This window comes from Neovison vison, chromosome 6 (genome assembly GCF_020171115.1).
Source record: "Neovison vison isolate M4711 chromosome 6, ASM_NN_V1, whole genome shotgun sequence".
NCBI lineage: Eukaryota > Metazoa > Chordata > Mammalia > Carnivora > Mustelidae > Neogale > Neogale vison.
The window spans coordinates 55,449,035-55,475,670 of record NC_058096.1 but is presented as its reverse complement, the minus strand read 5'-3'; the positions used below and the strand labels follow the sequence as shown (position 1 = coordinate 55,475,670).

At 35.9% G+C, this 26,636-nt stretch overlaps 1 protein-coding gene across 5 annotated transcripts in view; it reads left to right on the top strand.

Annotated features, from left to right (window-relative positions):
- CD47 (CD47 molecule) overlaps positions 1-26,196 on the top strand; it is a 45,593-nt gene extending 19,397 nt beyond the window's left edge. Inside the window, exons 3-11 of one of the 5 annotated variants that reach the window (XM_044251326.1) lie at positions 1,515-1,604; positions 12,426-12,533; positions 13,894-13,986; positions 15,019-15,111; positions 16,131-16,223; positions 21,991-22,022; positions 23,407-23,431; positions 24,059-24,091; positions 25,946-26,196. In XM_044251326.1, the coding sequence (XP_044107261.1) occupies positions 1,515-1,604; positions 12,426-12,533; positions 13,894-13,986; positions 15,019-15,111; positions 16,131-16,223; positions 21,991-22,022; positions 23,407-23,431; positions 24,059-24,091; positions 25,946-25,950 (572 nt within the window). In that variant the 3' untranslated portion in view covers positions 25,951-26,196. Of the gene's footprint in view, positions 1-1,514; positions 1,605-12,425; positions 12,534-13,893; positions 13,987-15,018; positions 15,112-16,130; positions 16,224-18,338; positions 19,312-21,990; positions 22,023-23,406; positions 23,432-24,058; positions 24,092-25,945 lie in introns of those variants that run through there. The other 4 variants (XM_044251327.1, XM_044251328.1, XM_044251330.1 and 1 more) reach the window with 4 other exon arrangements.
- The last annotated feature ends 440 nt before the right edge of the window (positions 26,197-26,636 follow it).

Sequence of the window (26,636 nt, the reverse complement as noted above, 5' to 3'; positions counted from 1 at the left end):
GGACATTAGATGTGAAAACCTAAGCATAATTTAAAAAATTTTTTCCTCTTAGATTTTAGGCGAAATTATAATAGGTTTTCTTTGGTGTAGGAAGATACTCAGTAATACAGTTCAAAATTAAGGTATTGATTCAGAATATCTGAAAAATCTCTCTCTGGGTAGGGATCTGTGAAAAAATGAAATGCAGTCCTCCATTCACTCACCAGCCAACCTCATGACTGTTAGAACCTTCAACAGCAAGCCTGTTGAGTCTCTGCTATGCACAGGGCAAAATGCTAGGTTCTGAAAAGCTAATACTTTTAAGACAGAATTTATAATGTTGTTATAGTCTGTATAGTGGGAACATTTACCAGGTTTAAACATAAGGTTCATACAAGAAATATATCATTATGGTAGGAAAGTCCACCAGGTTCTTCACACGTCGATACGGAATGGCAGAGCCCCAGAGGATTTGAATGAATAGGGTCAATTGCAGAGGAATACCAGTGCTTGCTTTGGGCAGGGTTGAGGAATGCTCTTCAAACGGCAAATTCCCCATGTGCAGGCAAACTTCGAAATTTCTTTGATGCATTTATTTGGCTTTATTTTTAAAGAAAGTTCAAATCAGTGTTCTTAAGTGTTAAAATGAAATGAATCTTAATGTTTTAAAAGTTCAAGTTATTTGAAATCTTAAGGTTACAGTTTCCTTCATATAGACTGTGTGGCTCTGTTTTTACTGCCTAGGTAACATGTGACCCACTTAACAGAAACTTCCTTAATACCTAACAGTTACAGTTATCTTAGTGAAGGTTGACTGAATATTTGGTACATAGCCAAGCTTTGTTTTAAGCCCTTTTCTTTTTTCTTTCTCTCTCTCTCTCTCTCTTTTCAAAGAATTTATTTTTTTATTTGAGAAAGTGAGAGGAAAGCACAAGTGGGGGGGAGGGGCCAAGGGAGAGGGTGAAGCGGACTCCCCGCTGAGCAGGGAAACCAGGGTGGGACTCCATCCCAGGACCCCGAGATCCCAGGAACCTGAGTAGAAGGCAGGTGCTTAACTGATTGAAGCACCCAGGTGCCCTGTTTTAAGTCCTTTTCACATAGTAGCTTTATTAATAGTTGCAACAGTCCTTCGATGGGTAGGTGCTATGTTGTACTGGTTTAACAGTTGAAATCTGTAAAGAACAGAGAGGTGTTAAGACTTTGTCCAAACCTCCAAAGTTCATAACGTAGAGTTACATTTCAAGCCAGGCAGTATGGCTGCAGAGCCCTGTTCTCAGCTCCTGTGTCATATTGTCTCCTTCCATAAATCATAGGTGAGGGAAAATGTGGAAAAAAACACTTAAACAAGCTTCTTGTTTCAGAAGTAAAATTTGCTTAGAAGTAAATTGTGTAATTTGTAATTATTTTAAGGCCACAGCTTTAATAAGTTATTTTTGTTTTCTGTCTTCACAATAAAAAATATATTGTTGACTATCAGTGTCAGGACTTAACATGATTGTAGTAAATATTAATTGTGATTTTTGTTTTCTTCCTAGTTTCATGGTTTTCTCCAAATGAAAATATCCTCATTGTTATTTTCCCAATTTTGGCTGTACTTCTGTCTTGGGGACAGTTTGGTATTGTGAGTAAGTATTTATCTCTATTTTTCATTTATGTTTTAATGATGAAAATGTTATTTCTGGTAGGTAATATTAGTGAAATGTTTTATCTAAGTTGTATTAGGAAATGTGATAAAGTGATAAATAATAATGTATAGTCTTAATATTCTTCTTGAAGTGTGTATTTTCCCCCCATAATTTACTACAGTTCACTTTTAACTAAGGTTTTTTTTTTAAACTTCTTAAGAACGAATAGTGGAAATCCTAATAATAAGAATACCTTTAACTCTCTCTTCGTAGGATTTTCAGAGCCTTTACACACATTGTTTTGGTAGAGATGGTCAAGGCCCTGCATTAGTGTCATGGCAGGATATTGTACTTTTGAGCATGAAGACTGCCCTCTCTTTGTTTTCCTAGTTTGCACTCATCCGTGTGCCTGTGTTCATCCTAGGAGAAGCCCCATCTCAACCATGTTTTTGTCATCCTTACCATGATTCTGCAGCCCCTAAGGAAGTAGTCATGGATGAATTGTGGTTTTTAATTGTGTTTTGCTGTGATAATCATGTGACCAAACTTCTCAGAGTAAATCTTGTTGCTATTTCAGATTTAGCATCAACTATGTGGAATTGTCACTACTAGGTAAAAGGTAATATGTATTCCGGTTGATACTTAGACTCAACCATATTTCCCTACCAGTTTGGTAAAAGAAATTTACTACAGTGATGAAGTTCTGAGGTGACAGTCTAAACAATTAAACTTCTAACATGTAAGATTTATTCCTTATCTCCCTATCGTGCGATGAAATGGTCAGTCATTGAAGGACAGCAAACATTTATACAAGGCAAGGTGTGAATACTGCTGATCTCATTTATTTCATTCTGCAACCTTTAAAAAAATGAAAGCTAGTAAAATGTTGTAGTGGATTGGCCTATTGTATATTTCATGAATTTTACTTTTACTCAGAAATCTAAAGTGATGAAAATGGAGGAGAGATGACTGATTATATATTCTGTGGGCTCTGCTCAATGTGTGGCACTCTGGAAAATGCTCTGTGATTTCAAAGCTGTTCTCAGCTTTTGTCTAAAACAAACGAAAGGGAAGAAAGGGCTAACAGTGACAACTGTCAAGATATTTCATAACTTTTATTTTCAAAAAAAGTGTCTAGACTTCTTGTGGAAATTTTCTTAGAATTTTGGTAAGCCTTTTATATCACAAAAAAGACTGATAGAGCATCAAGACCTATTCAGTCTTTCCTGGTGTTGGAGAAAGCCTTTATCTCTATTGGCAGACCCAGGCCTTAAGCCCATGTCATATGATTGAGGTAGAGAATAGCTTTTTCTTAAGATTATGAAATTTTTTCATAGTAATGTGATTTGTTGCATTTAGATTGGTTGAAGTTTGCTGACCATGGCATTATCATTAGTGACATTGTTTTTATTGTCTGAACCAGAAAATATCAGCCATATTTTTACAAAATAAGCTTTATAATTTTTCTGACTTAAAGAATAAATATCACTTTAGAACCCCTTATACAATATAAGAAATTATGGAGCAGAAACAAAAATCTGAAGTCCCCCAACATGGAAATAAATTATTGGTGTATTCTAGTGCGTTTCCTCCTTCCCCTTCATTTTTTTTCCTATGCATTTTTGTTATGTTTCTTTAAAAAAGAAAACTTTAAATGGACATATAGAACTTATATACATATATCCTGAATTTCCCCCTTGTTTTCAGAAATCTTTTTATAGCCGCCTATATTCTAATTTACTTAACTCTCATCTTGATAGATATTAAGGATGTTTCCAAATTTTTTTGATACTATGGAAGTAATTCTGCTAAAGATATGTAAGACTGGAAATGGCAGAGATATTTTAAGGCTCTTGATACATACTGCCAAAGTGTTTCTTGAAAGTTTGTATCAGTTACTGCAGATGAGAGTATCTGTTTTTCACCTCATAATCCTGACATAATTCTAAAATCTTTGCTAATAATTTGATGGGTGAAAAAAAAATCTTGTTTTAATTTTCAGTTTGTGTTAGGTTGAATGCTCTTTAATATTTATTCCACTGATCATATTTTAAAGAACATGCTTCTGAAGCCAAAAAAAATATCTTGGTGGGAATTTTTTATTTCAGCTCTCCTTAGAACAAGTAAATGTGGGGGGGCGGGCAGGGTGGAGGCAGGCCTTATGCTTGATTGACTCAGTTTGGACTCATACAGAAGGTGTTAATGATAAGAGTACCTACATAATTGTGGAACCCTTGCTCTGTAAGATGGATGCTGGTAGCACTGACCTCTGCAGTCACATTTACAGCTCATAGGAACTCAGTGGGGGTAGGTGCCATCGTTATCATTCCTGTTTTGTAGATAAAAACCTGAGGTGGGTTTGACAGTTTGCCCACAGCCTCACAGCTCTTCTCTGGTAGTACTGGGATTTGAACCAGTGCTGTTTACCACCACATTGTACTACCTCTCTAGTTTATTTTGAATTTATTTTGAGAACTTTTTTTTTCCATGAAGAGCGGACGTATATCTGGGTACTCATTCTCAGTAGATGAAACTTACTAACAGAGCAGAATGTAGACCTACTTTGTTTAATTTCCTCAACAAGTATCTATTGACAGGGAGCCTGTGATTGTTAAGCACGGGGACTTAGAGCCTCAAGATGTGGAAGTGAAATGCATATTGCCCCTGGCTTTGTAGCACTCACATTTCAGTTGAGGAAACATGTAAGTGTGCATGTTCTGTGACCCATTTTGAGGATAGTCATGGATCTAAGTCTACCTTTTTGGGGATACCCTTTCTAAGAGACCTCCTGTTTATGGCCTGGGATTCCACCAAACAGGAGAGCCCTTCTCTTTTCTACTTGTCGTTCGGTGATGTGTTTTTTAGAGTGTGATTATCATAAAACCCCTGAGTTATTAATAGTAACTCACACCCATGACTTTCACTTTCTGGATTTCTAGTTCTTCTTAATTGTTTCAGGTTACCAGATTACCGTTTACGGTCTGTATTTGACCACAGGAGGCTTTTCTAGTTCTAGTTCTAATGCCAGTCTTTTGGTGGTTCAGGATTCAACTTGGACTTTCCATAGGCTAACCATATAAAGAACAGGTTATGCCTTTGTTTTTAGGAGAATGAGTTACTTTCTACCAGAAATGTATTTTGAACTATATCTCAGGATGCCATTGATCCTACTGAAGCCCAAGAAGATTTTTAAACTCCTGAAGCCAAGGAAGGACTTGGTGAGCCCTAGACCGTGTTTTGAAGACAAAGATTTCTTACAGGGAAATGTTCCTAAACATCTTTGCCTTTATCTTCAACTTACAAATTTTTAAGCAGAATCTTACTGCTTAGCAAACAACTCAGAGAGAACTTAGAACGAAACACTGAATCTTAACCAAAGTCACAAATCTCTACTAGTAGTATATTTCAGACACTTTATTTTTGTTCTTAAAACTATACCAACTCCTAGTTTCCCACATCAGTGACAATTAAGTTACTGGCAGATTTCCAGGGTTCTTCTTCCTCAATCTTTGGTAGTACCCCAGGTAATTTCTGTCATTAAGATGTTTGATAAGTGATTTCACGTGTTGCCCACCAAGATCTATAGTTCCTATAGTTTTCAGGAACTACAACGTTCTGAAATTCTTTGAGTCAGGCATATCTATTTTACTTTTCCTTCCTTTGAACTTGTCTTTACACAAAACTGTAAGACCATAAACATGACCAAGTAAGCGGAAATTCTGCAAAGCAATCTAAAATAAATGCAAAAAAATTACTATTGCTCCATGACCTTTAGAATTTTTGGTCAAAACATTAAAAACTCTCTTGCTGTCAGTAATAACACTATTAGGAAATGGGGGAAAAAAAGTAAAACGATTTAGTACATGGTAAATTAAAACATTAGAAACACTAAGAATTAAAGTGTTCCATCAAGAGTAGTTTGAATGGTGCTTGCCTCCTTCTTGTTATATAACTTGGAATACAGAGCAAGCATCTTTTTTTATGCCTCAGTGAATTGTCATACTCCTTTTTAGGTTTGGATCAGCTTCCAACATTTTATCCTTTGCATTTATAGTGTTATACAATATCTCCAAGAATTTCTTTAAGTGAAGTTTTTTGCCAGAGTCACCACTTCTGGGACATCTGCATTCCTTTTGTCACAACCTACTCACTGTCCTCATTTATGCCAATAAGTTCACTTTTACTGAGTTTCTCTGACTGTATATCTAGAATCTCTTGAATGTCAGTGTGTTGACATTCCCACAGTCAGCTATTTTGTGATGTCATTTACATTTTATTTGAATCTCACTTCCAAAATTATTACTTTATATTTCTTCATTCTTTAATCTGCTGACCCTGTTTCCTCCTTTGATAATCCATCATAAATTTCACATTGATTTATTACTGGGAGACCTGAAGGTCACACCACATGTGCTCTGCTGTCTGCGCATGAACTGAGTAAGAGATGCTCAGTGAGTAGTCACCAACAGTCTTTGAAAGAAGTGACATGATTGGTCACTGATCATGATGCACATCTGTTATTAACGGGGTGATCTGTGGACTGAAGAGAGAGCAGTGAAGTTTGTGTCTCATGCAAGTCCTCATTTAATCCATTGTGGTGTCGTGGTAGCTGAAATTTGTACTGTGATTTGGGGGCATCTATGTTATTTAGCTAAACCGTGGTAACTGAAATTCAGAAATACTGGAAGTGGACCAAGCGAGGACCGCTGTAATTTATTTCAAATGCATGCATTCTAGGCATCCTTCCTGTCCTCTTCTAACTTTTGTCATCCTTTCTCAAGGTTATTCCACAAAGATTTTGGTTACTTCTCAGAGGCATTTGGTTTGTATGTTCATGTAGAAATCATTGTTGGGAAATTCAAGGAAAAAATTCCTCACAACAGCCTTGAGATCCTACTAGGTCCTTGAATCCAATTTTTAGGACCAGCTTTTAATAACTGAAAGTAATTAGATCATGAGCACATATAAAGAGAATGTAAAGGGACAGGGAGTGTCTTTGTAGATTAGAAAAATCATTCTGAAGAAGTGAGGCTGTATACTGACTTGCACCAGGAAAGTTCTGTCCAGGAAGGTAAAATATCATCACAATAAATAATACTACAAAGAGTCATTCTGTGACCTGGTTGATGGATTCTATTAATAGGACTTTGTTATTACGTTTACTCTGAATTCTGTTCAATAATCTTGAACTTCCAGTGCTTTCCCTTGGTCCTCACCACATAATTATCACACTTATGTTATTAAATGTTGTTAGGCCCTGGTGTTATTGTAGGAGGTACTGAACAAAACTAGAACTCGGCAATGTACTCTTGTAGGAATGCAGTTGTTATTCCTTTGGGCTTTTCCAAATGCAAACGTCCCAACTTCCTGCCTACATTCTGAACTGATGGCACCGTCCACAAGACCAAGCGTACATTTGGAACCAAGAAAAGGAAGTTAGTGTGTTGGACATCTTCTCCTTTGATCTTCTGTATTCAGAGTACTTACTGCATGGTGCCTGGGCTCTTTTTTTATTTCTGGGTCCTTTGACCAGGCATGTGTCATTATTCATGTTTACACAATTGTTTCATCGAAGCCAGTTGGGTAGTGTATAGAGTTTATTGTAAGATTCTTTTCCTTGCCTTTTGGCAAGTAATCAGCATTAATGTTCCTTTTTGTCCAGCACCAGATTCGCAAAGCCTTCATTGTTTTGTTTGTTTGTTTGTTTGTTTTTTAACGAGCATGTTAAATTTTATAAAACAATAATTTAAATCTTAATTTAATTTAATTTGAAATTAAATTTATATTAAAAACTTTGAAATTATAATTTCACTTTGAAAGTGATCAGTTGAGCTTTACTGATTGAAAAACAACATTGATTTGCAACTTAACAGATACCAAAGAGATCCTACAATTACTCTCCTAGAGTTATCAGAAAATAGCACTATAATAATGAAATCAAACACATCTCCCTTTATGATTTATTCTTAATCTAGTATAAATAGACTGAGGTCTGTGTAGACCTGTATGGGCATATTGAATCTTTAGGGATGAAAGGGCATGAAAGCTAAGGTGGTAGATTTTATTTGATTTCCAGGTTGATCTGGTAATTTCACTAGATTTTGTCACCCACAAACCTACATTTTATTTTATATGTCTTTTATATCAGTTACAAGGAGACAAGAAAACTTAATGGAGTATCTATTTATAACATTAGCTGTTACTTCAGGTAGCAGACAGACTGTCATTTTTCTATTCACATAAATTTGAAGATTAAATACATAAAGGGGCTTTTTTAGGCTAGGTTAAACACATACTTTTTATTTATTGAATTGGGAAAGAACATCAGGGAGTGTCATTCCATCCTCACTCCTGCTCCTTGCCAAAACACACACACACACACACACACACACACACACGAATGTAAGGGCCTTGAGGCAGGAGTATTTGGATTTGGTTATTTTGTTCAATGCCAGGATTTAGAATAGTGATTATCACCTAGTAGGTGCATAATCAATCATTGTTACATAATCCTCTACTTGTGCCTTGATTTAGTTGATATGATTTGGGCTAATAAAATGGTCTGCTACATTGTAGGTGCATAGTAAATATTTCTAAAACAAATGAATTAATCAACCTAGCTCATTTCTGAGAAGTACTTGCTATACTTAATTATTTTATAGAAGGTATAAAAGGGGAAATTTTTAGAATTCCTAATTTGTTGTAAAAACTGTGATTGTTTCCTTATATATTTGCTATTTCTTTGTGGCAGCATTAGGGTTATAAGTTTGTGTTAAAAATATACATGCTGCCAACACCAAATGCTGATGAGGACGTGGAGCAGCAGGAACTCTCACTCACCACTGATGGGAATGCAGAGTGATGCGGCCACTTTGGAAGACAGTTTGGCAGCTTATTACAAAACTAAACATATTCTTTCTGTATGACCTGGCATTGTGCTCCTTGGTATTTATCCACATGGAGTTGAAAACTTGTGTCCATACAGAAACCTACACACTGATATTTATAGCAGTTCTTCTGTTGGGCAGTAGGTGAATGGATAAATAAACTGCAGTACACCCATGCAGTGGACTGTTAGCAGTAAAAAGAAATGAGCTGTCAAGGCATGAAAAGGCATGGAGGAGACTTAAATACATATTAAAAGAAGTCAGTCTGAAAGGCTACATGGCTGTCCTTATACACTTACCCAGAGCATACAACATGAAGGCTGAACCCTAAGGGAAACCAGGGATGTTTGATGATTATGATGTGTCAGTGTAGGCTTATGCTTGGTAGAAAATGTACCGTTCTGGTGAGTGATGGTAATAATGCGGAAAGCTATGTATGTGTGGGTATAGGGGATATAGCAGACTCCCTGTACCTCCCTCTCAGTTTTCTCACTTAAAAAAGTGTAAATAGTGTTATTGCTCATATTTTATTTGCATATTGATTTAAGTACTTTTGGCTGAAGAGAAATCTTTTAAAGCGTTGCTGATTTTTATTTATTTATTTATTTATTTTTACTATCTATCTATTTATTTATTTAAAAATTCTTTTTAGAGTGAGTGCAAGTAGGGGGTGGGGGCAGAGTGGGAGGGAGAGAATCTTAAGCAGACTCCACACTGAGCATGGAGCCCAACGCCAGGCTTAATCTCACGATCCTGAGTTCAGGACTTGAGCCAAATGATGCTTAGTCGACTGAAGCATCCAGGCACCCTAAAGCATACTGTTTTTTAAAATTACATAGATTGTCTTGCCAAACAGTGAGGGGGTTTGATAAGAGCCAGCAGTGAAGGGCACATTATATTATGTTTATTTTAATGCTAAGTGTTTAGGAAATTACTTGAATTTATTTTCTTTTTTACATTAAAAGTTTTGATAGATTTGATAAATAAGGGTAGGTCTACTTAATAATGGACTAGAAAAAAATCACCAATAACAGATTCTTGAGATTATTGAGTTCTCTGGCATCTGTATCAGATTTCTGACCCTTTAGCTATACTGAAAAATTGACAGCTGAGTTAGCAACATGATATCTTCTCCACACTTACTGGGGGACCTACATAGGTACCATCATAAGCAAGAAAATGAGTTAGAAGAAACTCTTTTTAAAGGTTTGCTAAAGAAAACGTGAAGATACTCTTTGATTGCCTATAGTTGCATAAGTTAGACCCCACTGATATATCGGATAGAAATGGCTGCTTAATTTAAGGAAGAGGAAGGTAGCCTTGAGAAGAAATAGTAGTTGAACCAATTAACAAGAACAGCTACCTTCAACATAGAGTGTATTTATATGCCAACGTTTGAAAAGTCCATTCTATGGTAAAACACTGCCAATAGTAGCATTTGCTGATGGTTTATTTTTGTGGCTATTGCTGTTTATTTTGTGACATTGTTTTTCTCCTACAGCTCTTCTAAGTCTGAAAAGGCAGAATTTTATATGAAGTTCACACTCTGATTTTTAAGAATGATATGTCTGCCTTTTTGCGTAAATTTCTACTATACTCCAAGGTGGAATTTTTGCTGCTTGATTTTAGTAGCTCTTCTGTGTGTTGAATTAAACCTGGAAGAGTCTCATAAATGTTTTATTGATTGTGAAGTACATTTGAAACACAGCTTCTATTTTACAACCCCTTTGCAGAACTTTCAAATTCTATTTAGGTAATAGTGTGCGTAGGTCTAAATGGAAAGACTGACCTATGTTTGTGTCTAGAGAAAGTTTTTTGTTTTTTTTTTAACCATGTTTGTGCCTTTTGTGACCTATACTTGGAGTTTCATCCTAGACAGTGTTTGAGCTTAGAAAATAGGAAAGATGTGACAATCTGTGCCCTATAATAAGTCAGGAACATGACTGAGTCATAGTCATATAAGTTTCAAGGCCAGATGGATCAAATGAAAGCTTGGGGAACTTGCCAAATTGATTCTCACTCTTTTCTGATGAATGTGGATTCGGTTACTCCGCTTCAGGGAGGATTATTGCTTAGTCCTCCATCTCCCCCTAAGAGACTAAAGTTGAGGTTAGAATCTAAAGGATGATTGCTACCTAAAATAGGTGGAGATGTAAAAAATCTCTGGGTGCCTGCATCTTACCTTAACATTTTTAACCATAGATTACAGTGAAACCTGCGGTTTTAATACCTTATATATAGATTTTGTTGGGGTCATTTAGGGGTTTATTTATTCTTTTTAGTTTTTTTTTCTTTTTTTTTAATATATTTTTTAAAGATTTTATTTATTTATTTGACAGAGAGAGATCACAAGTAGGCAGAGAGGCAGGCAGAGAGAGAGAGAGGAGGAAGCAGGCTCCCTGCAGAGCAGAGAGCCCGAATCGGGACTCGATCCCAGGACCCTGAGATCATGACCTGAGCCGAAAGCAGCGGCTTAACCCACTGAGCCACCCAGGCGCCCTATTCTTTTTAGTTTTTTGACCCATTTGTCATTTTAATGGAAACAAGATAAATGCTAAATACAACAGTTAAAAATTCTCCCCCTCAGGACACTCATTGACTACTGGTGTAGAAAATATTGTGTGTATGAAACAGCAGAATTTCAGTCATACACTCTGCTACTCAGTCTGCTTTTAGGTTGCTTTTATCACCTTTCTTGGTGAAAGATTAACTTTAATATTAACTAAAACAAAACCCAAAAGGTGAATATATAGGAAAAGGAATACAGTTAACTCTTGAACATGATTTTGAATTCTGTGGGTCCACTTATATGTGGATTTTTTATGGTTCAGTACCATAAATGTATTTTCCCTTCTTTATGATTTTCTTAATAACATTTTCCTTTCTCTAGCTTACTTTATTTATTATAAGAATATAGTATTTACAGTATTATTTATTATAAGAATATAGTATTTACAGTATTTTCCTTTCTCTAGCTTACTTTATTATAAGAACACAGTATCTAATACATATACAAAATATGTGTTACTTAACTTTATATTACTGGTAAGGCTTCTGGTCATCAGTGGCTATTAGTTGTGAAGTTTTGAGGGAGTCAGAAGTTATACTCAGATTTTAAGGGGCAACTATAATATAATATTTTTAAGCTTATCTATTATGTTGTTTCAGGGAAGGTACCAGATACTTGACAGTAGAGCTAGCATCAGAAATAGTAACATGTATGACTTATTTGTGGTTTATTTTCAAGAAATTATTTTAATTGAATAATTAAGCATCTTCTGCCATCAGGATATCAAGAGGGTATGAGTTGTCCAGTGTTGATTCTGCTTTTTCAAAACAAAATTATCTAGAATTCCAAATGCTTTCCTAATTTTATAAAGGTGAAATAAAGTTCTCTTTTTCTCAGTATTATTAAATAGCCAGTTATTTCTCAACAGTGTTATGTATATCAGTTGTAAACCCGAGACAGTTTTCTTCCTCAGGGAACATTTAATAATGTCTGGAGATATTTTTGATTGACAGCACTGGGGCGCTGTTGATGGCATATAGTGAGTAGAAGCCAGCGATATTACTAAACATTGTATAATACACAGAACGGCCCCCCTCCCCCTCATGCCCAAGGAGTTCTCTGGCCCGAAATGTTAATAATACCTTAATTGAGAAATCCTGATATATATAACTTCATTCCTTAAAGTGTAGAAGAATAAAGTATCACCTTTAAATTCAGTTTCCATATGTATACTACCATGACAATATTTAGACATTGACTTATTATGAAAAGGATTTGAGGGGGCTTGACATGATATGAAGGAGTTGTTCCTGAAGGATTATTCAATTATAGTAAGTTATCATCTTGTCCCTGCACTTTGTAAGTTACAGAAGTGGCTTTACTTTTTGTGATTTGGCTGATGTAATTCTTTGTTTTCTTTTTAAGCAATTAAATATAAATCCAGTCTTGTGAAGGAGAAAACCATTCTTTTATTTGTTGGTGGACTAGTGCTCACTATAGTTGTCATTGTCGGAGCCATTCTTTTCGTCCCAGGTAAGAAACACGGTTATCTGAGGGAGGCAGGATTAATGGAGGTGGCCAGGTTGGGGGCGGGGAGGTGTTAGTTTCCTAGGGCTGCTGTAACACATAACCACAAAGTGAGCGTCCTAAAACAGTAGAAATTTTCTCACAGTTCTGGAGTTCACAAATCTGAAATAAAGATGTCATCAGTGCCATAATCCATCCTGAGGCTCTAGGGGAGAATCCATTTTTTGTCTCTTCTAGCTTCTGGTGTTTGCTGGCAGTCTGCAGCTTTTTGGCTTGTGGTGCCATATTTCCAGTTTCTGCCTCCATGGTGTCTTTGTCAAATCTCCCTCCGCCTCTGTCTTACAAAGACACGTGTCATTGCATTTAGGGCCAACCTAGATAAACCAGGATAAACTCCTCCTTTCAGGATCCATAACTTAATCATCCTTTGCTATATAATGTAACACTCTTTTGCCACATAAGTTAATATTCACAGATTCTGGGGATTTGGAGGTAGGCATATCTTTACGGCCATCATTCAACCCACTGTAGAGGCAAACTTCATTTGCCAAGACATGGAAGTGGGAATGAATGTGGGAAGTCTGTCCGAAACCACTTGTGTTCAGAGGATGGGAATGGGAGTGGAAAGAAAGGGTATGTTGCACATGGAGAGATGGCAAAGATAGCGTGGGACCCACAATGTAGGCTGAAGATAGCCATTGTCATTTTTTTTTTTTAAAGATTTTATTTATTTATTTGACAGAAAGAGAGATCACAAGTAGGCCGAGAGGCAGGCAGAGACAGGAAGAAGCAGGCTCCCTGCTGAGCAGAGAGCCCAACGTGGGGCTCGATCCCAGGACCCTGAGATCATGACCTGAGCCAAAGGCAGAGACTTAACCCACTGAGCCGCCCCGCCATTGTCATTTTTGAGCTAAATGCAGTGTAGATATAAGGTTTAGGCACATAAGTTTGGCAGCTCTGTTTGCCTCTGCAGTTAAAACACAGGGAGGAAGGAGATGAATTCACAAGATCACTTGAGAGAACAACTGTTTTGACTTTGGGACAGATTGAACCTAGCAAGTGAAGGGAATGGCAAGAGGTGACTCGAGAGTTTCTCCCTGGAATTATGTAAGGTAGTTGAAGAGGCAGAGCCAATTCAAGATTTTGACATGTTGAGACTTAGATGTTGGTGTTCACATGTTTTAAGTTTGGTCTTAATCTGAAAATAGTGATTTTGTGTGAAGTTTTGGGAGAAATATATTTTTAAAACTTTTTAGTTTGTAAGAGAAGTATTGGGACTAATACATTTAGTAAGTTTAAGTAATTTAACTTCCTGCAGAGTAGGAAGTATGTCGGATAATATTTTAAATATTATTTTTATTAACAGGTGAATATTCAACAAAGAATTCTTGTGGACTTGGTTTAATTGTAATTCCTACAGTGATATTAATATTACTTCAGTACTGTGTGTTTATAATAGGTGAGTATTTGTTACGGCATGATTTTGTCTGCCTTTTTCATTTTAAAATACTTTGGTTGAAATATTTCTTGTATTTTTTTTTTACAACTCAATTAAAAATTGGCTTATTAAAACATTTTCCAAGCTAGTCTTAGTGACATTTTCCCAGTATGGATTAAATTTAAGGTTAGCTTAGGTTTTCAAAGCGTTCTGTTATTTTGTAAAAAGTAATTTTCATGTATCTTTGATGCTAGGCAGTGGATTTATCAAATTATGTTATGTAATTTCTTAATGATTATCTTCATTTTTTTATTTCCGTTTTTCAAATTATAAGTAGATATTCAACATTTTTTTTTTTTTGCTAAGCCTCTCTGTTAAAAAAATTAGTTCTATAAAATAAGGCTATTAATTGGAAATAGTATAAATGTATTTCTTTTTTAGTTATTGGCAAATTTTAACATTGTAGTTTTAAAAGATTATACAGATATCCAACCTATTGTTGATAATAATCTTCATTGCTTTTTTTGGAGTCAATCACTAACATATTTTTGTCATTATTACAGTCTGTTTTTTTCTATTTGTACATTTAACTCTTGGTCTTAGAGTGTATCCCTGGCTTGATTAAAATTTATTAATTTGTTGCAAAATTGAAGATCTAGCACACAAGACAGAGGTTGTGATGTTCACAATGGCCTGTTTGCAGAACAGTTCTCTGCAGCAGAGCAATTTATGTGCATGTGGCAAAGTCATCCATAATAGCCATTCATACTGTACAATGCCCAAACGTGGTAAAAGCAGCACTGTTCTAAGATTTTGGGTAAAAAATACCAATCCAGCTGAGCTCAGTGTGAAAATAAAAGACTGCTGAACTTATGAATCTGTAACTAACTACTTGTGTGAAAAGGCGAAGTTTAGATCATTGGGAAAGAAGCTACCATCTGACAAGGGAATCAGAGTCAGCCTTTGGTCACTGGACGTTATTTCTGACTGTACAGAATGCAAGGAGGTGTGATTGCTTCTTACGTGCTCTCAACTCATTCTTTTCTCCTCCAGGTGTTTGGATCTCTCCCTTCACCATTGCCATACTAATACTCCAGGTACTGGGCTATGTGCTTTCTGTGGTTGGACTAAGCCTCTGTGTCTCAGGTAAGGGTCACGTTCTTCTAGTCCCAGTTTGTCTTACTAGGAATTTTTCTTGGACAGCACTCTTCTTCCTCTTCTTCTTTATTCATTCACCTGCTGAAGGACATCCTGGCTGCTTTCTCTTTTTGATGATTAAGAATAAAGCTACTTATAAACATATGGGCATGTTTCGGTGTGGACATAGTTTTCAACTTCATTTAAGTAAATACCAAGGAGTGTGATTGCTGGATTGTTAAGAGTATATTTAGTTTTGTAACAAATCACCAAACTGTCTTCCAAAGTGGCCGTGCCATTTTGCATTCCCACCAGCAGTGAATGAGAGTTCCTGTTGCTCCACATACTTGCCAGCATTTGGTGTTGTAAGATTTTCTTTTTTTAACTCTCGTTTTTTCCCCCGCTGAGAATATAGTGTTTTCCATATTGCCATGAGAATACTGGCTGTATATGGCTTGTGGGCTGATTATCCTAGCAGCCAAACTGCTATGCCTATATTTGTGGGAGAATTTTTTTTAAATGACCAAGCTCCAGTTGGTTAGAACATCTAGGTTTTACACTCTATTTTCCATTAGTCTTGGTATGATAAGGTACATGTTAGACAAATGAAAATTTTTTTCTTTTAATAATTTGGAGTCATTTCACTGACTGAGTTAATAATGAATTTATAGAGATAATTTTTGTTTCTTAATAATTAGAAAAAGAATTATTCTCCTTAAAACTTGATATATTACTATTATTGCTGGGTCTTTTTGAAAGTTCACTTATTGGGGTACCTGGGTGGCTCAGTGGGTTAATCCTCTGCCTTCGGCTCGGGTCATGATCCCAGGGTCCTGAGATTGAGCTCCACATTGGAATCTCTGCTCAGCAGGGAGACTGCTTTTCCCCACCCACCCCCCCGCCCCACCTGCCCCTCTGCCTGCTTGTGATCTCTGTCAAATAAATAAAATATTTTTAAAAAATTAGAAAAAATAAAAGTTCACTTATTTCATGTAGGTCTCTAACATGAAATTTCACTATTTTTACAGAGTGCAACCCAGTGCATGGCCCTCTTCTGATTTCAGGTTTGGGTATTATAGCTCTAGCAGAATTACTTGGATTAGTTTATATGAAACTTGTTGGTAAGTCAATCTTATTTTTGTTCACCTATGCTAAGAATTCAAATATATAATTTGGAAAATTCTTTTGATTGGATCAAAAGAAATTCATCAGTGTTTCCAAAAATGAGAAGATACCATGAATGCAGCTGTATTTTTTAAATAATAAAATTGGAATGATGTGGGGGTGATGAAAGAGGATAGAGAAGTAATAAGAATTAATGAAAAGTTTAGATTATAAACTAGTTTAAAAGAAAATGGCTTTTGTTTAGAATGTAGACTTTTTTATACCAACTAAAAGGAGAGAATGTTGAGGATTTAATAGGAAAGAATTTTTAATTGGCCCATTGTTTTTATGAGAACTAGCTCTTTCATAGAGACCTGTTTGTTACTTGCTGTTCTTGCACACTCTTTACAGACCTTGACACCCTTAAGTAGACAGGTTGAAATTCAAAATCTGTCACTAAAGAACAGTGTCTTCTGACTTTACTTGACTTTAAAACATTTTTAGTTAAAACTAATATAATAAAGATAGAGTTATAAAATTTAGGGGCTTACTACCTTTTTAAATATTTACTTAATTGTTTTTAAATAATTAACATGCAGTGTTATGTTAGTTTCAGGTATACAGTATAGTGATTGAGCAGTTCTATACATTATGCTCATCATGATGTGTGTCCTTTTTAACTTTTATCCCCATCACCTGTTTTACCCATCCCCCCACTCACCTCCGCTCTGGCAACCACCAGTTTGTTTTCTATAGTTAAGAATCTTATTTTTTGTCTCTTTTTCCTTGTTTGTTTTGTTTCTTAAGTTCTGCATATGAGTGAAATCACATGGTATTTGTCTTTCTCAGACTAACTGACTTCACTTACCATTATACCGCCTAGATCCATCCATGTCGTTTTTATTACTTTTAAAATCAGTTATTAAGAAATGGGGAATTAGCATATTGTTTCTGAACTTTATATTTAATCTGTCAGTTTTCAAATAACAGATTTCTATATAAATTCTTATTTTATATATATAGAGGCAGGTGCTAGTGTGTTTTCTTATTTAAGCTAAAAGTATTTCCTATAATTGGTTTACATTAGTATCCCTTTAAAAAATTGTTTTTGTATTTAAGAAGTAAAGCAAACTCTTAAGCATTTGTCAAAATAATCTAAAGTTGCCAAATAATGGAGTAGAAAAAAATCAGTGTTTCTGCTTTAGGTGGACTTTACTGTGTTTCCAAAAATTAATATAAACCTTGAATTGTTATGGTCAAATAATTTTCCATATGACTTATGTAATACTCTCAAAGAAATTTTGCCTTTGTTTCTGAACTTCAGCTTTTACTGATTGATCATGGGTAATTTTGTTACATATTCTTTGTCCCTATTTAGTTAATGCTTACTAGATAAAAAAAATTAAAATACTTAACTAAAATCTCCCTATCTTTGGTTCATGTGTTCATAAGTCAGAGTCGTTAACTTCAATGAAATTTTCTTAGTTCTTAACTCCTAAGTCCATAATCACAGTGAAGACTTCTCAGCAGAATGGTGTTCATTTGGAGCTGTCGGAAGCATCACGTTATGAATGTTAATACATACTCTCTTTTTGTTGAGTATTCAGATCACTGTGTGGTTCTTGAAGATGATGCTCTGGTTATGTTGCTTCCTAAGAATGAGTGCTTGAGAACAGTATGTGTCCTGGAGCATGATGTCATATTAGGTGTCTTTGACTGATAGCTCATTGTTCTTTTTATTCTTCATTATGTGGATCGAACTCCCTTACTCCCATGCTCCCCCTAAGCCTTCCATGTCTAAAGAGTGATGCTCAGTAGAGTTGCCAACAGGTGTGGAATGCTGCCTCAGGTGGAAATAGGCATCGTCTAACTGCCACCTCCTTGGCCCTGCTCTCTCCCTTCTCCGTTGTTTATATCCCAAAGAGGTCTGTGAAACCACTGTAGTTATACACATACTGTTCTCACCTTAAAAACCAAACTGAAAGTGAAATCTTGAAAAGTTCCCAAGATTACTTTTTCTTTACCATAGTTTAGCATATAAATATATCACATGTAAGTTAAGCTAGTCCAATTTTATTGACATTTTGAGAATATTCTAAGTTAACTTTCCAAATCAACTTGTCTGATGCCAGAATTCAGAGGCACACCTTCGGTCAGTTGAAGGGCAAGAAGAGAAAAGGTACAGAAAACTTGCTCTTTAGATAATGTGGTAGAATGGGAAAATTGATGTGTTTTTCTTAAAATAATCTTAATGTATAAGTGTGAGTATCTGTAACATTAAGGTTACAAATTTTAGCATTTTTATCAGGAGGTAAAAATTGTAAATGTTTCCAAAATAAATTTTACTCATTGCTGATGCTCTGTTCTGGAAAAGCTTAATGAATGTGTCTTGACTTAAATGCAGTAAAATCCTCAGGGTTTTTTGTTGTTGTTGTTGTCTTTGTTAAAAATCCAAGCTAACTTCAAGAGTAAGTTAATGACCCTATGAGAAATTTAACTTTTGTTGTTTTTATGATTTCCAAGCTTAAATTTGTAGCCTTAATGGTTGCTCTAGAAGTAAGATTTCTAAATTTCATTTCCTGTGGTCTTTTTAAACCATGTTGCATTTCATTTTGTTTCTGGAAGCATCTAAGTTTTGCAGAATGAAATTCAGGCTAGAAACAATAACAATGTGAGATCATACAGAAAATTAAGTAGAACTTACTAAACTCACTAGAGTTAGACTTGTTGTTTTTATGTGACATCAGTATCCGTTATTTATAAGTCAGTGCTTGTTCATTTTTTTAAAGTCATTACCACTTAGTTCAATAGAAGTGCATATAAATATGTTTTGATACAAATCAACTTAGTAGTATACAGAAGCCATATTTACCACAACATCATGGTTGTTTTAGAATGACATGGAATATATATATATATAATCCAGTGATAGTTTATAGCCCATTGTTAAGGAAAGGTGAGTCTGATATCAGTAGGAAAAATAGTCCTGAAAATTCAAAACCTAGAAAAACATTTATACTGTGTGGTCAGGTGTTTCAGGGAGAGAAGAATAAATCAAGAAGAAACTATGCAGGGGCGCCTGGGTGGCTCAGTGGGTTAAGCCGCTGCCTTTGGCTCAGGTCATGATCTCAGGGTCCTGGGATCGAGTCCCGCATCGGGCTCTCTGCTCGTCAGGGAGCCTGCTTCCCTCTCTCTCTCCATCTCTCTCTACCAGCCTCTCCATCTACTTGTGATTTCTCTCTGTCAAATAAATAAATAAAATCTTAAAAAAAAAAAAAAAAAGAAGAAGAAGAAACTATGCAAAGGAGCTTGGAATCTGTAAGGCTTGTGGTTTAAAAATAAATAAATAATATAATATAAATATAAATATGTTATATATAATAAACAATTTATATATAATAAATGTATTTATATTTAAGAAATATATTATGTAAATATATAAATATACATTATATAAAATGTGTTATATAATGTATACTTATAAATATGTATAAAATAGTTTAAATATGTATTTATATATATTTAGTATATATATATGTTTAACTACATACATATGTGTAGCTGTCAGTGCCTTAGAACCATGATAGTAGCAAGTAAAGCATGGTAATTTTGTCACAATGATCATATGTCTATGGAAAAAGATTAACTCAAATGAAATGAACTTCTGCACTTTTGGATCTTACAGTATTAGAGGAAGCACAGCTGACCCTTTTCCTTCTTCATCATTGTTCTTTAGGGAGGTCTTTTTCAGAATGGTCTAGACAAACTGATATTCCTTGGACCTGAGAATTGGGACTCAGAAACTATTCTTTACACATTATTAGGACAGAAAAGGAGTTACTTGGAAGTTCTTAATAATAATTCTGATAAATAAATTTATGATCTCAAAAATGTAGATCTAAAACCTTAACCTCTGACCCTTCACATGACCAGTCAGAAATTTTCGCAGCTGTTTTCTTTTCCTTGATAGAGCATAGAGGGCATGGTTTAGTTCAAGTAAATTGTATATACATGTAGCTACAATGATGATCCTTAACAAAGTTCTATAATTCTTCCTGGCTTCTTTGGGGGACTGCTAAATATGACTCACCCACCCACATTCCCAACCCATTTCACTCCCTACTACTATTTTTATTTTAAGATTTTTTTCTTAAGTAATCTCTACACCCATCGTGGGGCATGAACTCAGAACCCTGAGATCAAGAGTCACATGCTCTACTGACTGAGCCAGTCAGGCATCCCACTCCATACTACTTTAAAATGTGGTTTTCTTGTTTGGCTGCCAGGATCATACCACTCCCCAGGGGCATCTAGTAAGGGAGCTTTATTTTAAGGCAATCCATAATACTAACAGAGAAGGGAATCTCCTGAGAGCTGGGACACAGGCAGGCTTCACCGGGACTAGAACAGTAAGCAGTTTAGGGATTGGAAGGATCCAATGCAGTTCTAAGAACTGAGCCATCATGTCGCCCTCTAAGTAACAGGAGTTAGTCAGTGCCCATCTGTCAGTTTTATTATCAAGTTCCTCTCTGATTCTTTCCCTACAAGCTTATCCTCCTCTTTATGGCCTTATCTTGTATTTTATTCTTGTCTTCTCACTGGTAGTTTCTATTACCTTTGTCTTTAAGCCTTGAGCTCCTCCCCTGGCTTGCTGTCTCCTTGTCACCTTTCTTTCCATCTCCCAACTTTCTGGTCTTCTTTCTGTTTCTTCTCTTCGGGCTCCAGTGGGAGAGAAAAGGTTTTCAGGCTAGTCAGTTGCTGTGGTCTCTGAGAGAGTGTCTCCACTTCTGGCTAGTTTGTACACTGGCTGCCCTTGGATAGGGTCTCACTTCCACTGCCCATCAGTTTTGGAAGCTTGTTAGGGGTGGGCATGGAGGAGGAGGAGCTATAAGTAGGGAGCACAGAACCCTGGAGCAATCCCTGGGGCTTGCCTGAGTCTGCTCACAATCAAATCCAGGCTTCCCTCCAACCCCCAGGACAGTATAATTGACTGTTCCGAAGCCCTCACCCTCCTACCGACGGGCTCACAGGATGTTGCTGCTTGATGCTTTTGATTATGTAGGACTCATTCTGTATTTAAGACTGGCTTGAGCTGCTCTGGGACCTTCTCACTTGGCTTTTGTAAGGAAGTTCTTTTTCCCCATGCATCTAGAGTAATATTTTTTTCCATTTATCACTTTCTTCATGCCCTGTATTCCTTCATCTTCATTAACCAGTCTGTTTAGAAGCAGTGCCAAGGGTAACTTGGAAAGCTGAGTAGGAATACATAGAGAAGAAGTTGATTGTGGCTAAAACTAGCTGCTTAGAATAATTCATTAAAATCAGAAGGATCTGAATATTTTCTTTAGTTTGTTAGCTATTTGGATCTTTGAAAATGGAAAGATGGAAGCAGAAGAAAAGACTGGGCTACAAGGGACAAGAACAGTGAGCTAAGGGCAAGCAATGAAGTAGCCGGTGGAGATTGGTCATTGCCACGTTTTGTCTACTTTCTGGCTGGGCTGAGTAGGGAAGGGTGTAGAGTCCACAATGGGGTTGAACAGATGATAGCATTTTTCAACAAGAAGTGTAACAAGTGGCTGATTTGGGGGAAAAACAACATGTGCAAATGAAAGAAGGTAGATAGATGTTCATTATTTGATGTGGATGAATCATTTGATCATTTTATTCTATCAATGCATATAATCATTTGAAATTAATCATTATATGGTCATTGAAATGAAACATTATATTGCCTTCATTTGTATAATTTATTCAGTTTATTTTCTCAATTTTTAATTACATCAGCTTCCAATCAGAAGACTATACAACCTCCTAGGGTAAGTTAAACTTTCTTAAGTGAATTGGGAATGATCACTTGATGGTTTTGACTGAGGAATGGTCATAGAGATGTTGAAGACTTCTGCTCTCTCTTTAGTAGTATTAACATCGGTATAAGAGAATATAGAAGTCATTTCATGACTTTGCATGAATAGATCCAACTCTGTTTTAAAACCTGTCTGGTCATGATAGTTGCAATAGAATAGAATCAGTGATTCCTTAAGATTGAGCTGACTATGCAAGTGACTTCTCACTTCTCAGAACTGGAAAGTTCATGTGTAAGAATAATGGTTATTATCTCTGCTGAAGGAAGCTGACTGCAGTATCCTGCTCACCCATTGGCTCCATTTGATGTGCATATACAACATGATATTTCAGGCTTTAACCTGAGGGAGAGAGATTTGTGTGAAATTGATTTCATTAAAAATAATCTATAAAATAAATGTAGATATTTCTGGAACAAATCTGTTCTGAATTGTAATTTATTTCCCTTCTTCCCTCATTTTGTAAGTATTTTTTTCTTCCTCTGTACTGTACTGTAATTTTCACTATATCTTGGATACCTTTAAAGCTGTCTAAGAAAATTCCAAGAAAAGGAGCAAATTTAAGAGATAAACTGAAATAGATAAATGAGCATGTGAAAAAAAAAAAAAAAAAAAAAACCAACAACAGCAACCTGTAGAGACTGGTTATAGGACATGCCCAAGAACTATTTTTTTGAAAGAAGGTCTGGAGAAGTCACCTTCTAGAAAGGAGTAATAGCTCTATCTGGAAGGCCAAAATCAAGACTCCTGTCTGTGGCTGGAAGTGGAGATTACATATATTCCTTAGGCCTGATGAGCCTCAAAAGACATGCCTGAGAGGCAAGGGGGACTTAGAGGTAAATCTTAACACAGGTGTTTCTGCTAAAAAGATGGGTGCTGTAGCTACATTGGTCACCAACAGCCAGCAGTGTTTAAAGTGCCTCTGTTGGAGATAATCCAACCATTGGACCCTTAAATCTTAACACATTTTCTTTCCTTGTTACTGAATTCAGTTTGCATGATTTGAAAATGATTTTGTTTTGGTCTCACCTCTTATTTAGCTCTTTCATTTATTTTTGTATTGCTATTTATGTTTGCACTTTTTGGGAAGTTAGAATTTTTTGAACTAAAAGAAGCAGAATGGGTGGGAAATTCTGCTTAAGATTAATACAGTTATTATTAAACTATTAGATAAACTTGGCAAGCTTTGTTTTTTTAACTTTTATTGCCTTATTCTGTTTTCAGACTGTAAGATTCACTCTTTACTATATAGTTTAAATGTTAGCATTTATAAATTTTAGTATAAAAGGACATGAAATAAATTCCATTTTTACGTAAATATATTTTAAATATTTTCCAGAAAGCTGTAGAGGAGCCCCTTAATGGTATGTGGTTATTACAAACTTGTATATTTTTCTTGATCTATTACCCAATCATAATTTGATTAGCCTCCCAAAGCAGTTAGAATGCTCCATCTGTGCCTTGGGAGAAATCTAGGTTTGTTTTGTTTTGTTTTGTTTTGTTTTTGCCTTGACCCCTCTTTTCTTGATTATTCGGAGTACTGCTATTGTACTTACTTCTGAGAAGAATGCACTGTTCATTTTCTCTCCAGAGTTGCTTGCTCTGGCCAAGCAATATTTGGGCGAGGGGCCATTTGTCTTATATTAGCCAAGATGAAGCATAACACCCACTACAGAGAAGAATCTCAATTAATTTCACTTTCAGATTTATAAGTTTCAGAGTTAGGCTGTTACCAGGGAATGAGACCAAGGATCTCACTTTCTTTCTCCCTAAATCTAGATCTGTGTTCCCAACTGACTTTGTTTCCTTTGTGGAGTCTGTGGGTATGATCCACAGAAAGGCTTTTGTAATAAAGTAATAAACTTAAAATTAATTTGACTTTATAGCTGTGGAATAGTTAGCATGATATTACTGCATATTTACTTATTTAGAAATGATTTCTAATTGTGGAATCTTACTAACTGCCTGCTTGGCTTGTTACTAATTCTTAGCATTTAAAGAATCAAAAGGAATGATGAATGATGGTAAGTATAAAATGCACCTACAATTATAGATCGGTTAAAATAAGAACACTGAAAAGAAATAAAGTGGCTTCTTGAAAGTATGCTCTTTCTTATATGTAAAAGGGACACTGTCAAATCATAAAGGTCTGCATGTCTTGATTTGTAAAACTTAAATCTCTTCAAAGTTGTAAGACAAGTGCAGGAAAAGCTGTTGGGTGTCACTCACCCGACCTTCCAGTCATATTGTTCATGCATAGTAAAGAGGAACTACTGCTTTTTCAAAAACATTTTTCACCGGCAGTATCTGGTGCCTGTAACTTTTAAATGCTTTTTAGAAGATGCATAGATAACCTGGCACAAATCTTTATCATCTTGACAGAGTTTCTTTTGTGCTTGTGTTGGCAACCTGTTGCATTTAATTCATGGGGACTTAGTATCTCTGCTTTTCTAGGCAGGACTCAGTTCTGTCCTTATGGGAGAGGATTTAAGAGAGAAATGTTGGGTAGCTCGAGCTTTTGCTTCTTGTTTTGGAACTCTGGGCTAATAAATTCTAATTTTTGTTGACTATTTCAAGGGCATCTTTGTTAGTTTTTAAAAATAATAATTAAGTCTGAGCTATTGAGTACTAGAAGTATTCATTTTGATTGTCCCTTAAGATTCTGTGATACTTCAGTTCTGTTAACATTTTAATAACTTTATGTTTTTACCTTATCAAAAATGTCTTCATACCTTTGATATTTGTCAATCATGTAGTTTGCTATTTTACTGCTGTAACATCCATGACCTACCTCTTCACCTCTGTGGCAGAGTGCAGCCTTTAACAGGAGGGGCTTCGTTCCCCTGAGAGCAGTTTTTGCACGAGATTAAAAACATGTGGATTGTGTTTTGGTGGACAGAGTTTAAAACAAGGCTTAGGCCATGTCCAACAGGGAATCACAGAGTGATTCCACTTTTGTAAGTTTGTGTCACAGCCATAGCCTTTATTAACAAAGATGTATGTTTTGTTTGCCAACCACCACCCTCTGAAAAAAAAAAAAAAATTGGAGTTGGTAAGAATAAACTAAGTGATATTTTAAAAAAGAACTGGTCCCTGGAATTATGGCATGGTTTATCCATGTTTACGTTCTCGTGGTTTATTTTTTAATTTCCTTGCTCTCTTCCTGCTGTGGTGTCCCCCTTCTGCAGCTGTATGAGGAAATGAAACTCCTCTGTTTTCAGAAAACTAGTACAAGAGCCTCAAGTATCTCTTCCTTTCTTTAGAACCACTGTAGCATAGAGTAGTTCTTTTGTGTTCATAGCACACAAAATCTGTGATGGCCTTTGAAACTCCCTTAATTTTGCTAATATTTAGATGTTTAGAATTCGTTGGTTTAAAAAATGACCTGTGTTTCTGGTGGGCTTGTAGCTCACAGTGTGTCTGCCTGGTCAGTAAGTGAGTTTCAAACTAACCTTCTATTGACCACAGTACCACTTTCTCTTCCTCCTGGCCCAAATCAACATTTTATTTTACTTAAATGATATAGGTCCGAAATGAATGGGATAGAACATTACTCTGTAATCAATATCTTTTGCTTTGAAAAATCAACATCACTTGGCTTTTCAGCTAACCCAGCAAACTGAGATTACCAGACTTTGTTGATTTTTTTTTTTTTTTTTCATTTGGCATTGACTGGCCTTTTACTTACTACAACTAAAAAGGCCGATAATTTGCCAGGTTTATGTCTGTGACCTTTGCAAATCTAAGATTAAATACTTTTCCTTTATTTTTAGATATCGTATATGTGACAATTCCAGTTTTTTAAAAATACATCAACTTGTTAATGTGTAGAAAATAGACATGAGTCGTGATTACATGTTCATTTTTCAATTTTCCAGAGTAACTGAAATGAAGTGATGGACTCTGATTTGGAAAGTAGTGAGATGTGAAAGGAATACAATTGTGTCTGAGCACCATGGCCTTGATTCACTGTTCAGGAGAAGAAAACAAGAAAAATAACTGGTTCTCATCTGTGGAAAAAAATTAATCATTGACCCTTAAATGATTATTGTTACAGTTAAGTTTTTATTCAAAGCATTTGTAATGTAGTTAATAAAAGAATTATTATCTGTGTTGTGTGCCCAATTGAGATCCAGTTTTTTGTTGTTATTTTTACTCAATTAGGGGCAAGAGTAGAGTGGCCAACTTCCAAGAATGATCCTTTTCAGATCCTCGGGCCTCTTGACTTTAGGTCACCAGTTTAAATTGGTTCAGGGTGAGAATTACCTGGTGCGGCCCTCGTGGTTTCCCAGAGAGGCTTATGAAGAACAGTGGCTTCCATAGAACCTTAGCAATCCCAGATTCACAGCCAGGTTGGCAGTTATGGCTGGTGTTAGCCAGATACCGATTGTACCACTTCTGGGTCAAGGGAATAGCGAATTGAAGTACAGATAGGAGCACGCTTGGGAACGTCTTGAATGCCGCCTCCATGTGCCGTGATCCGGCAGGAGATCACGGTCTTCATTCTTGGGGGTTGCCATTCACACATTCTTCTCTGACATACAGTGTAACAAATCCTTTCCAGGTTTA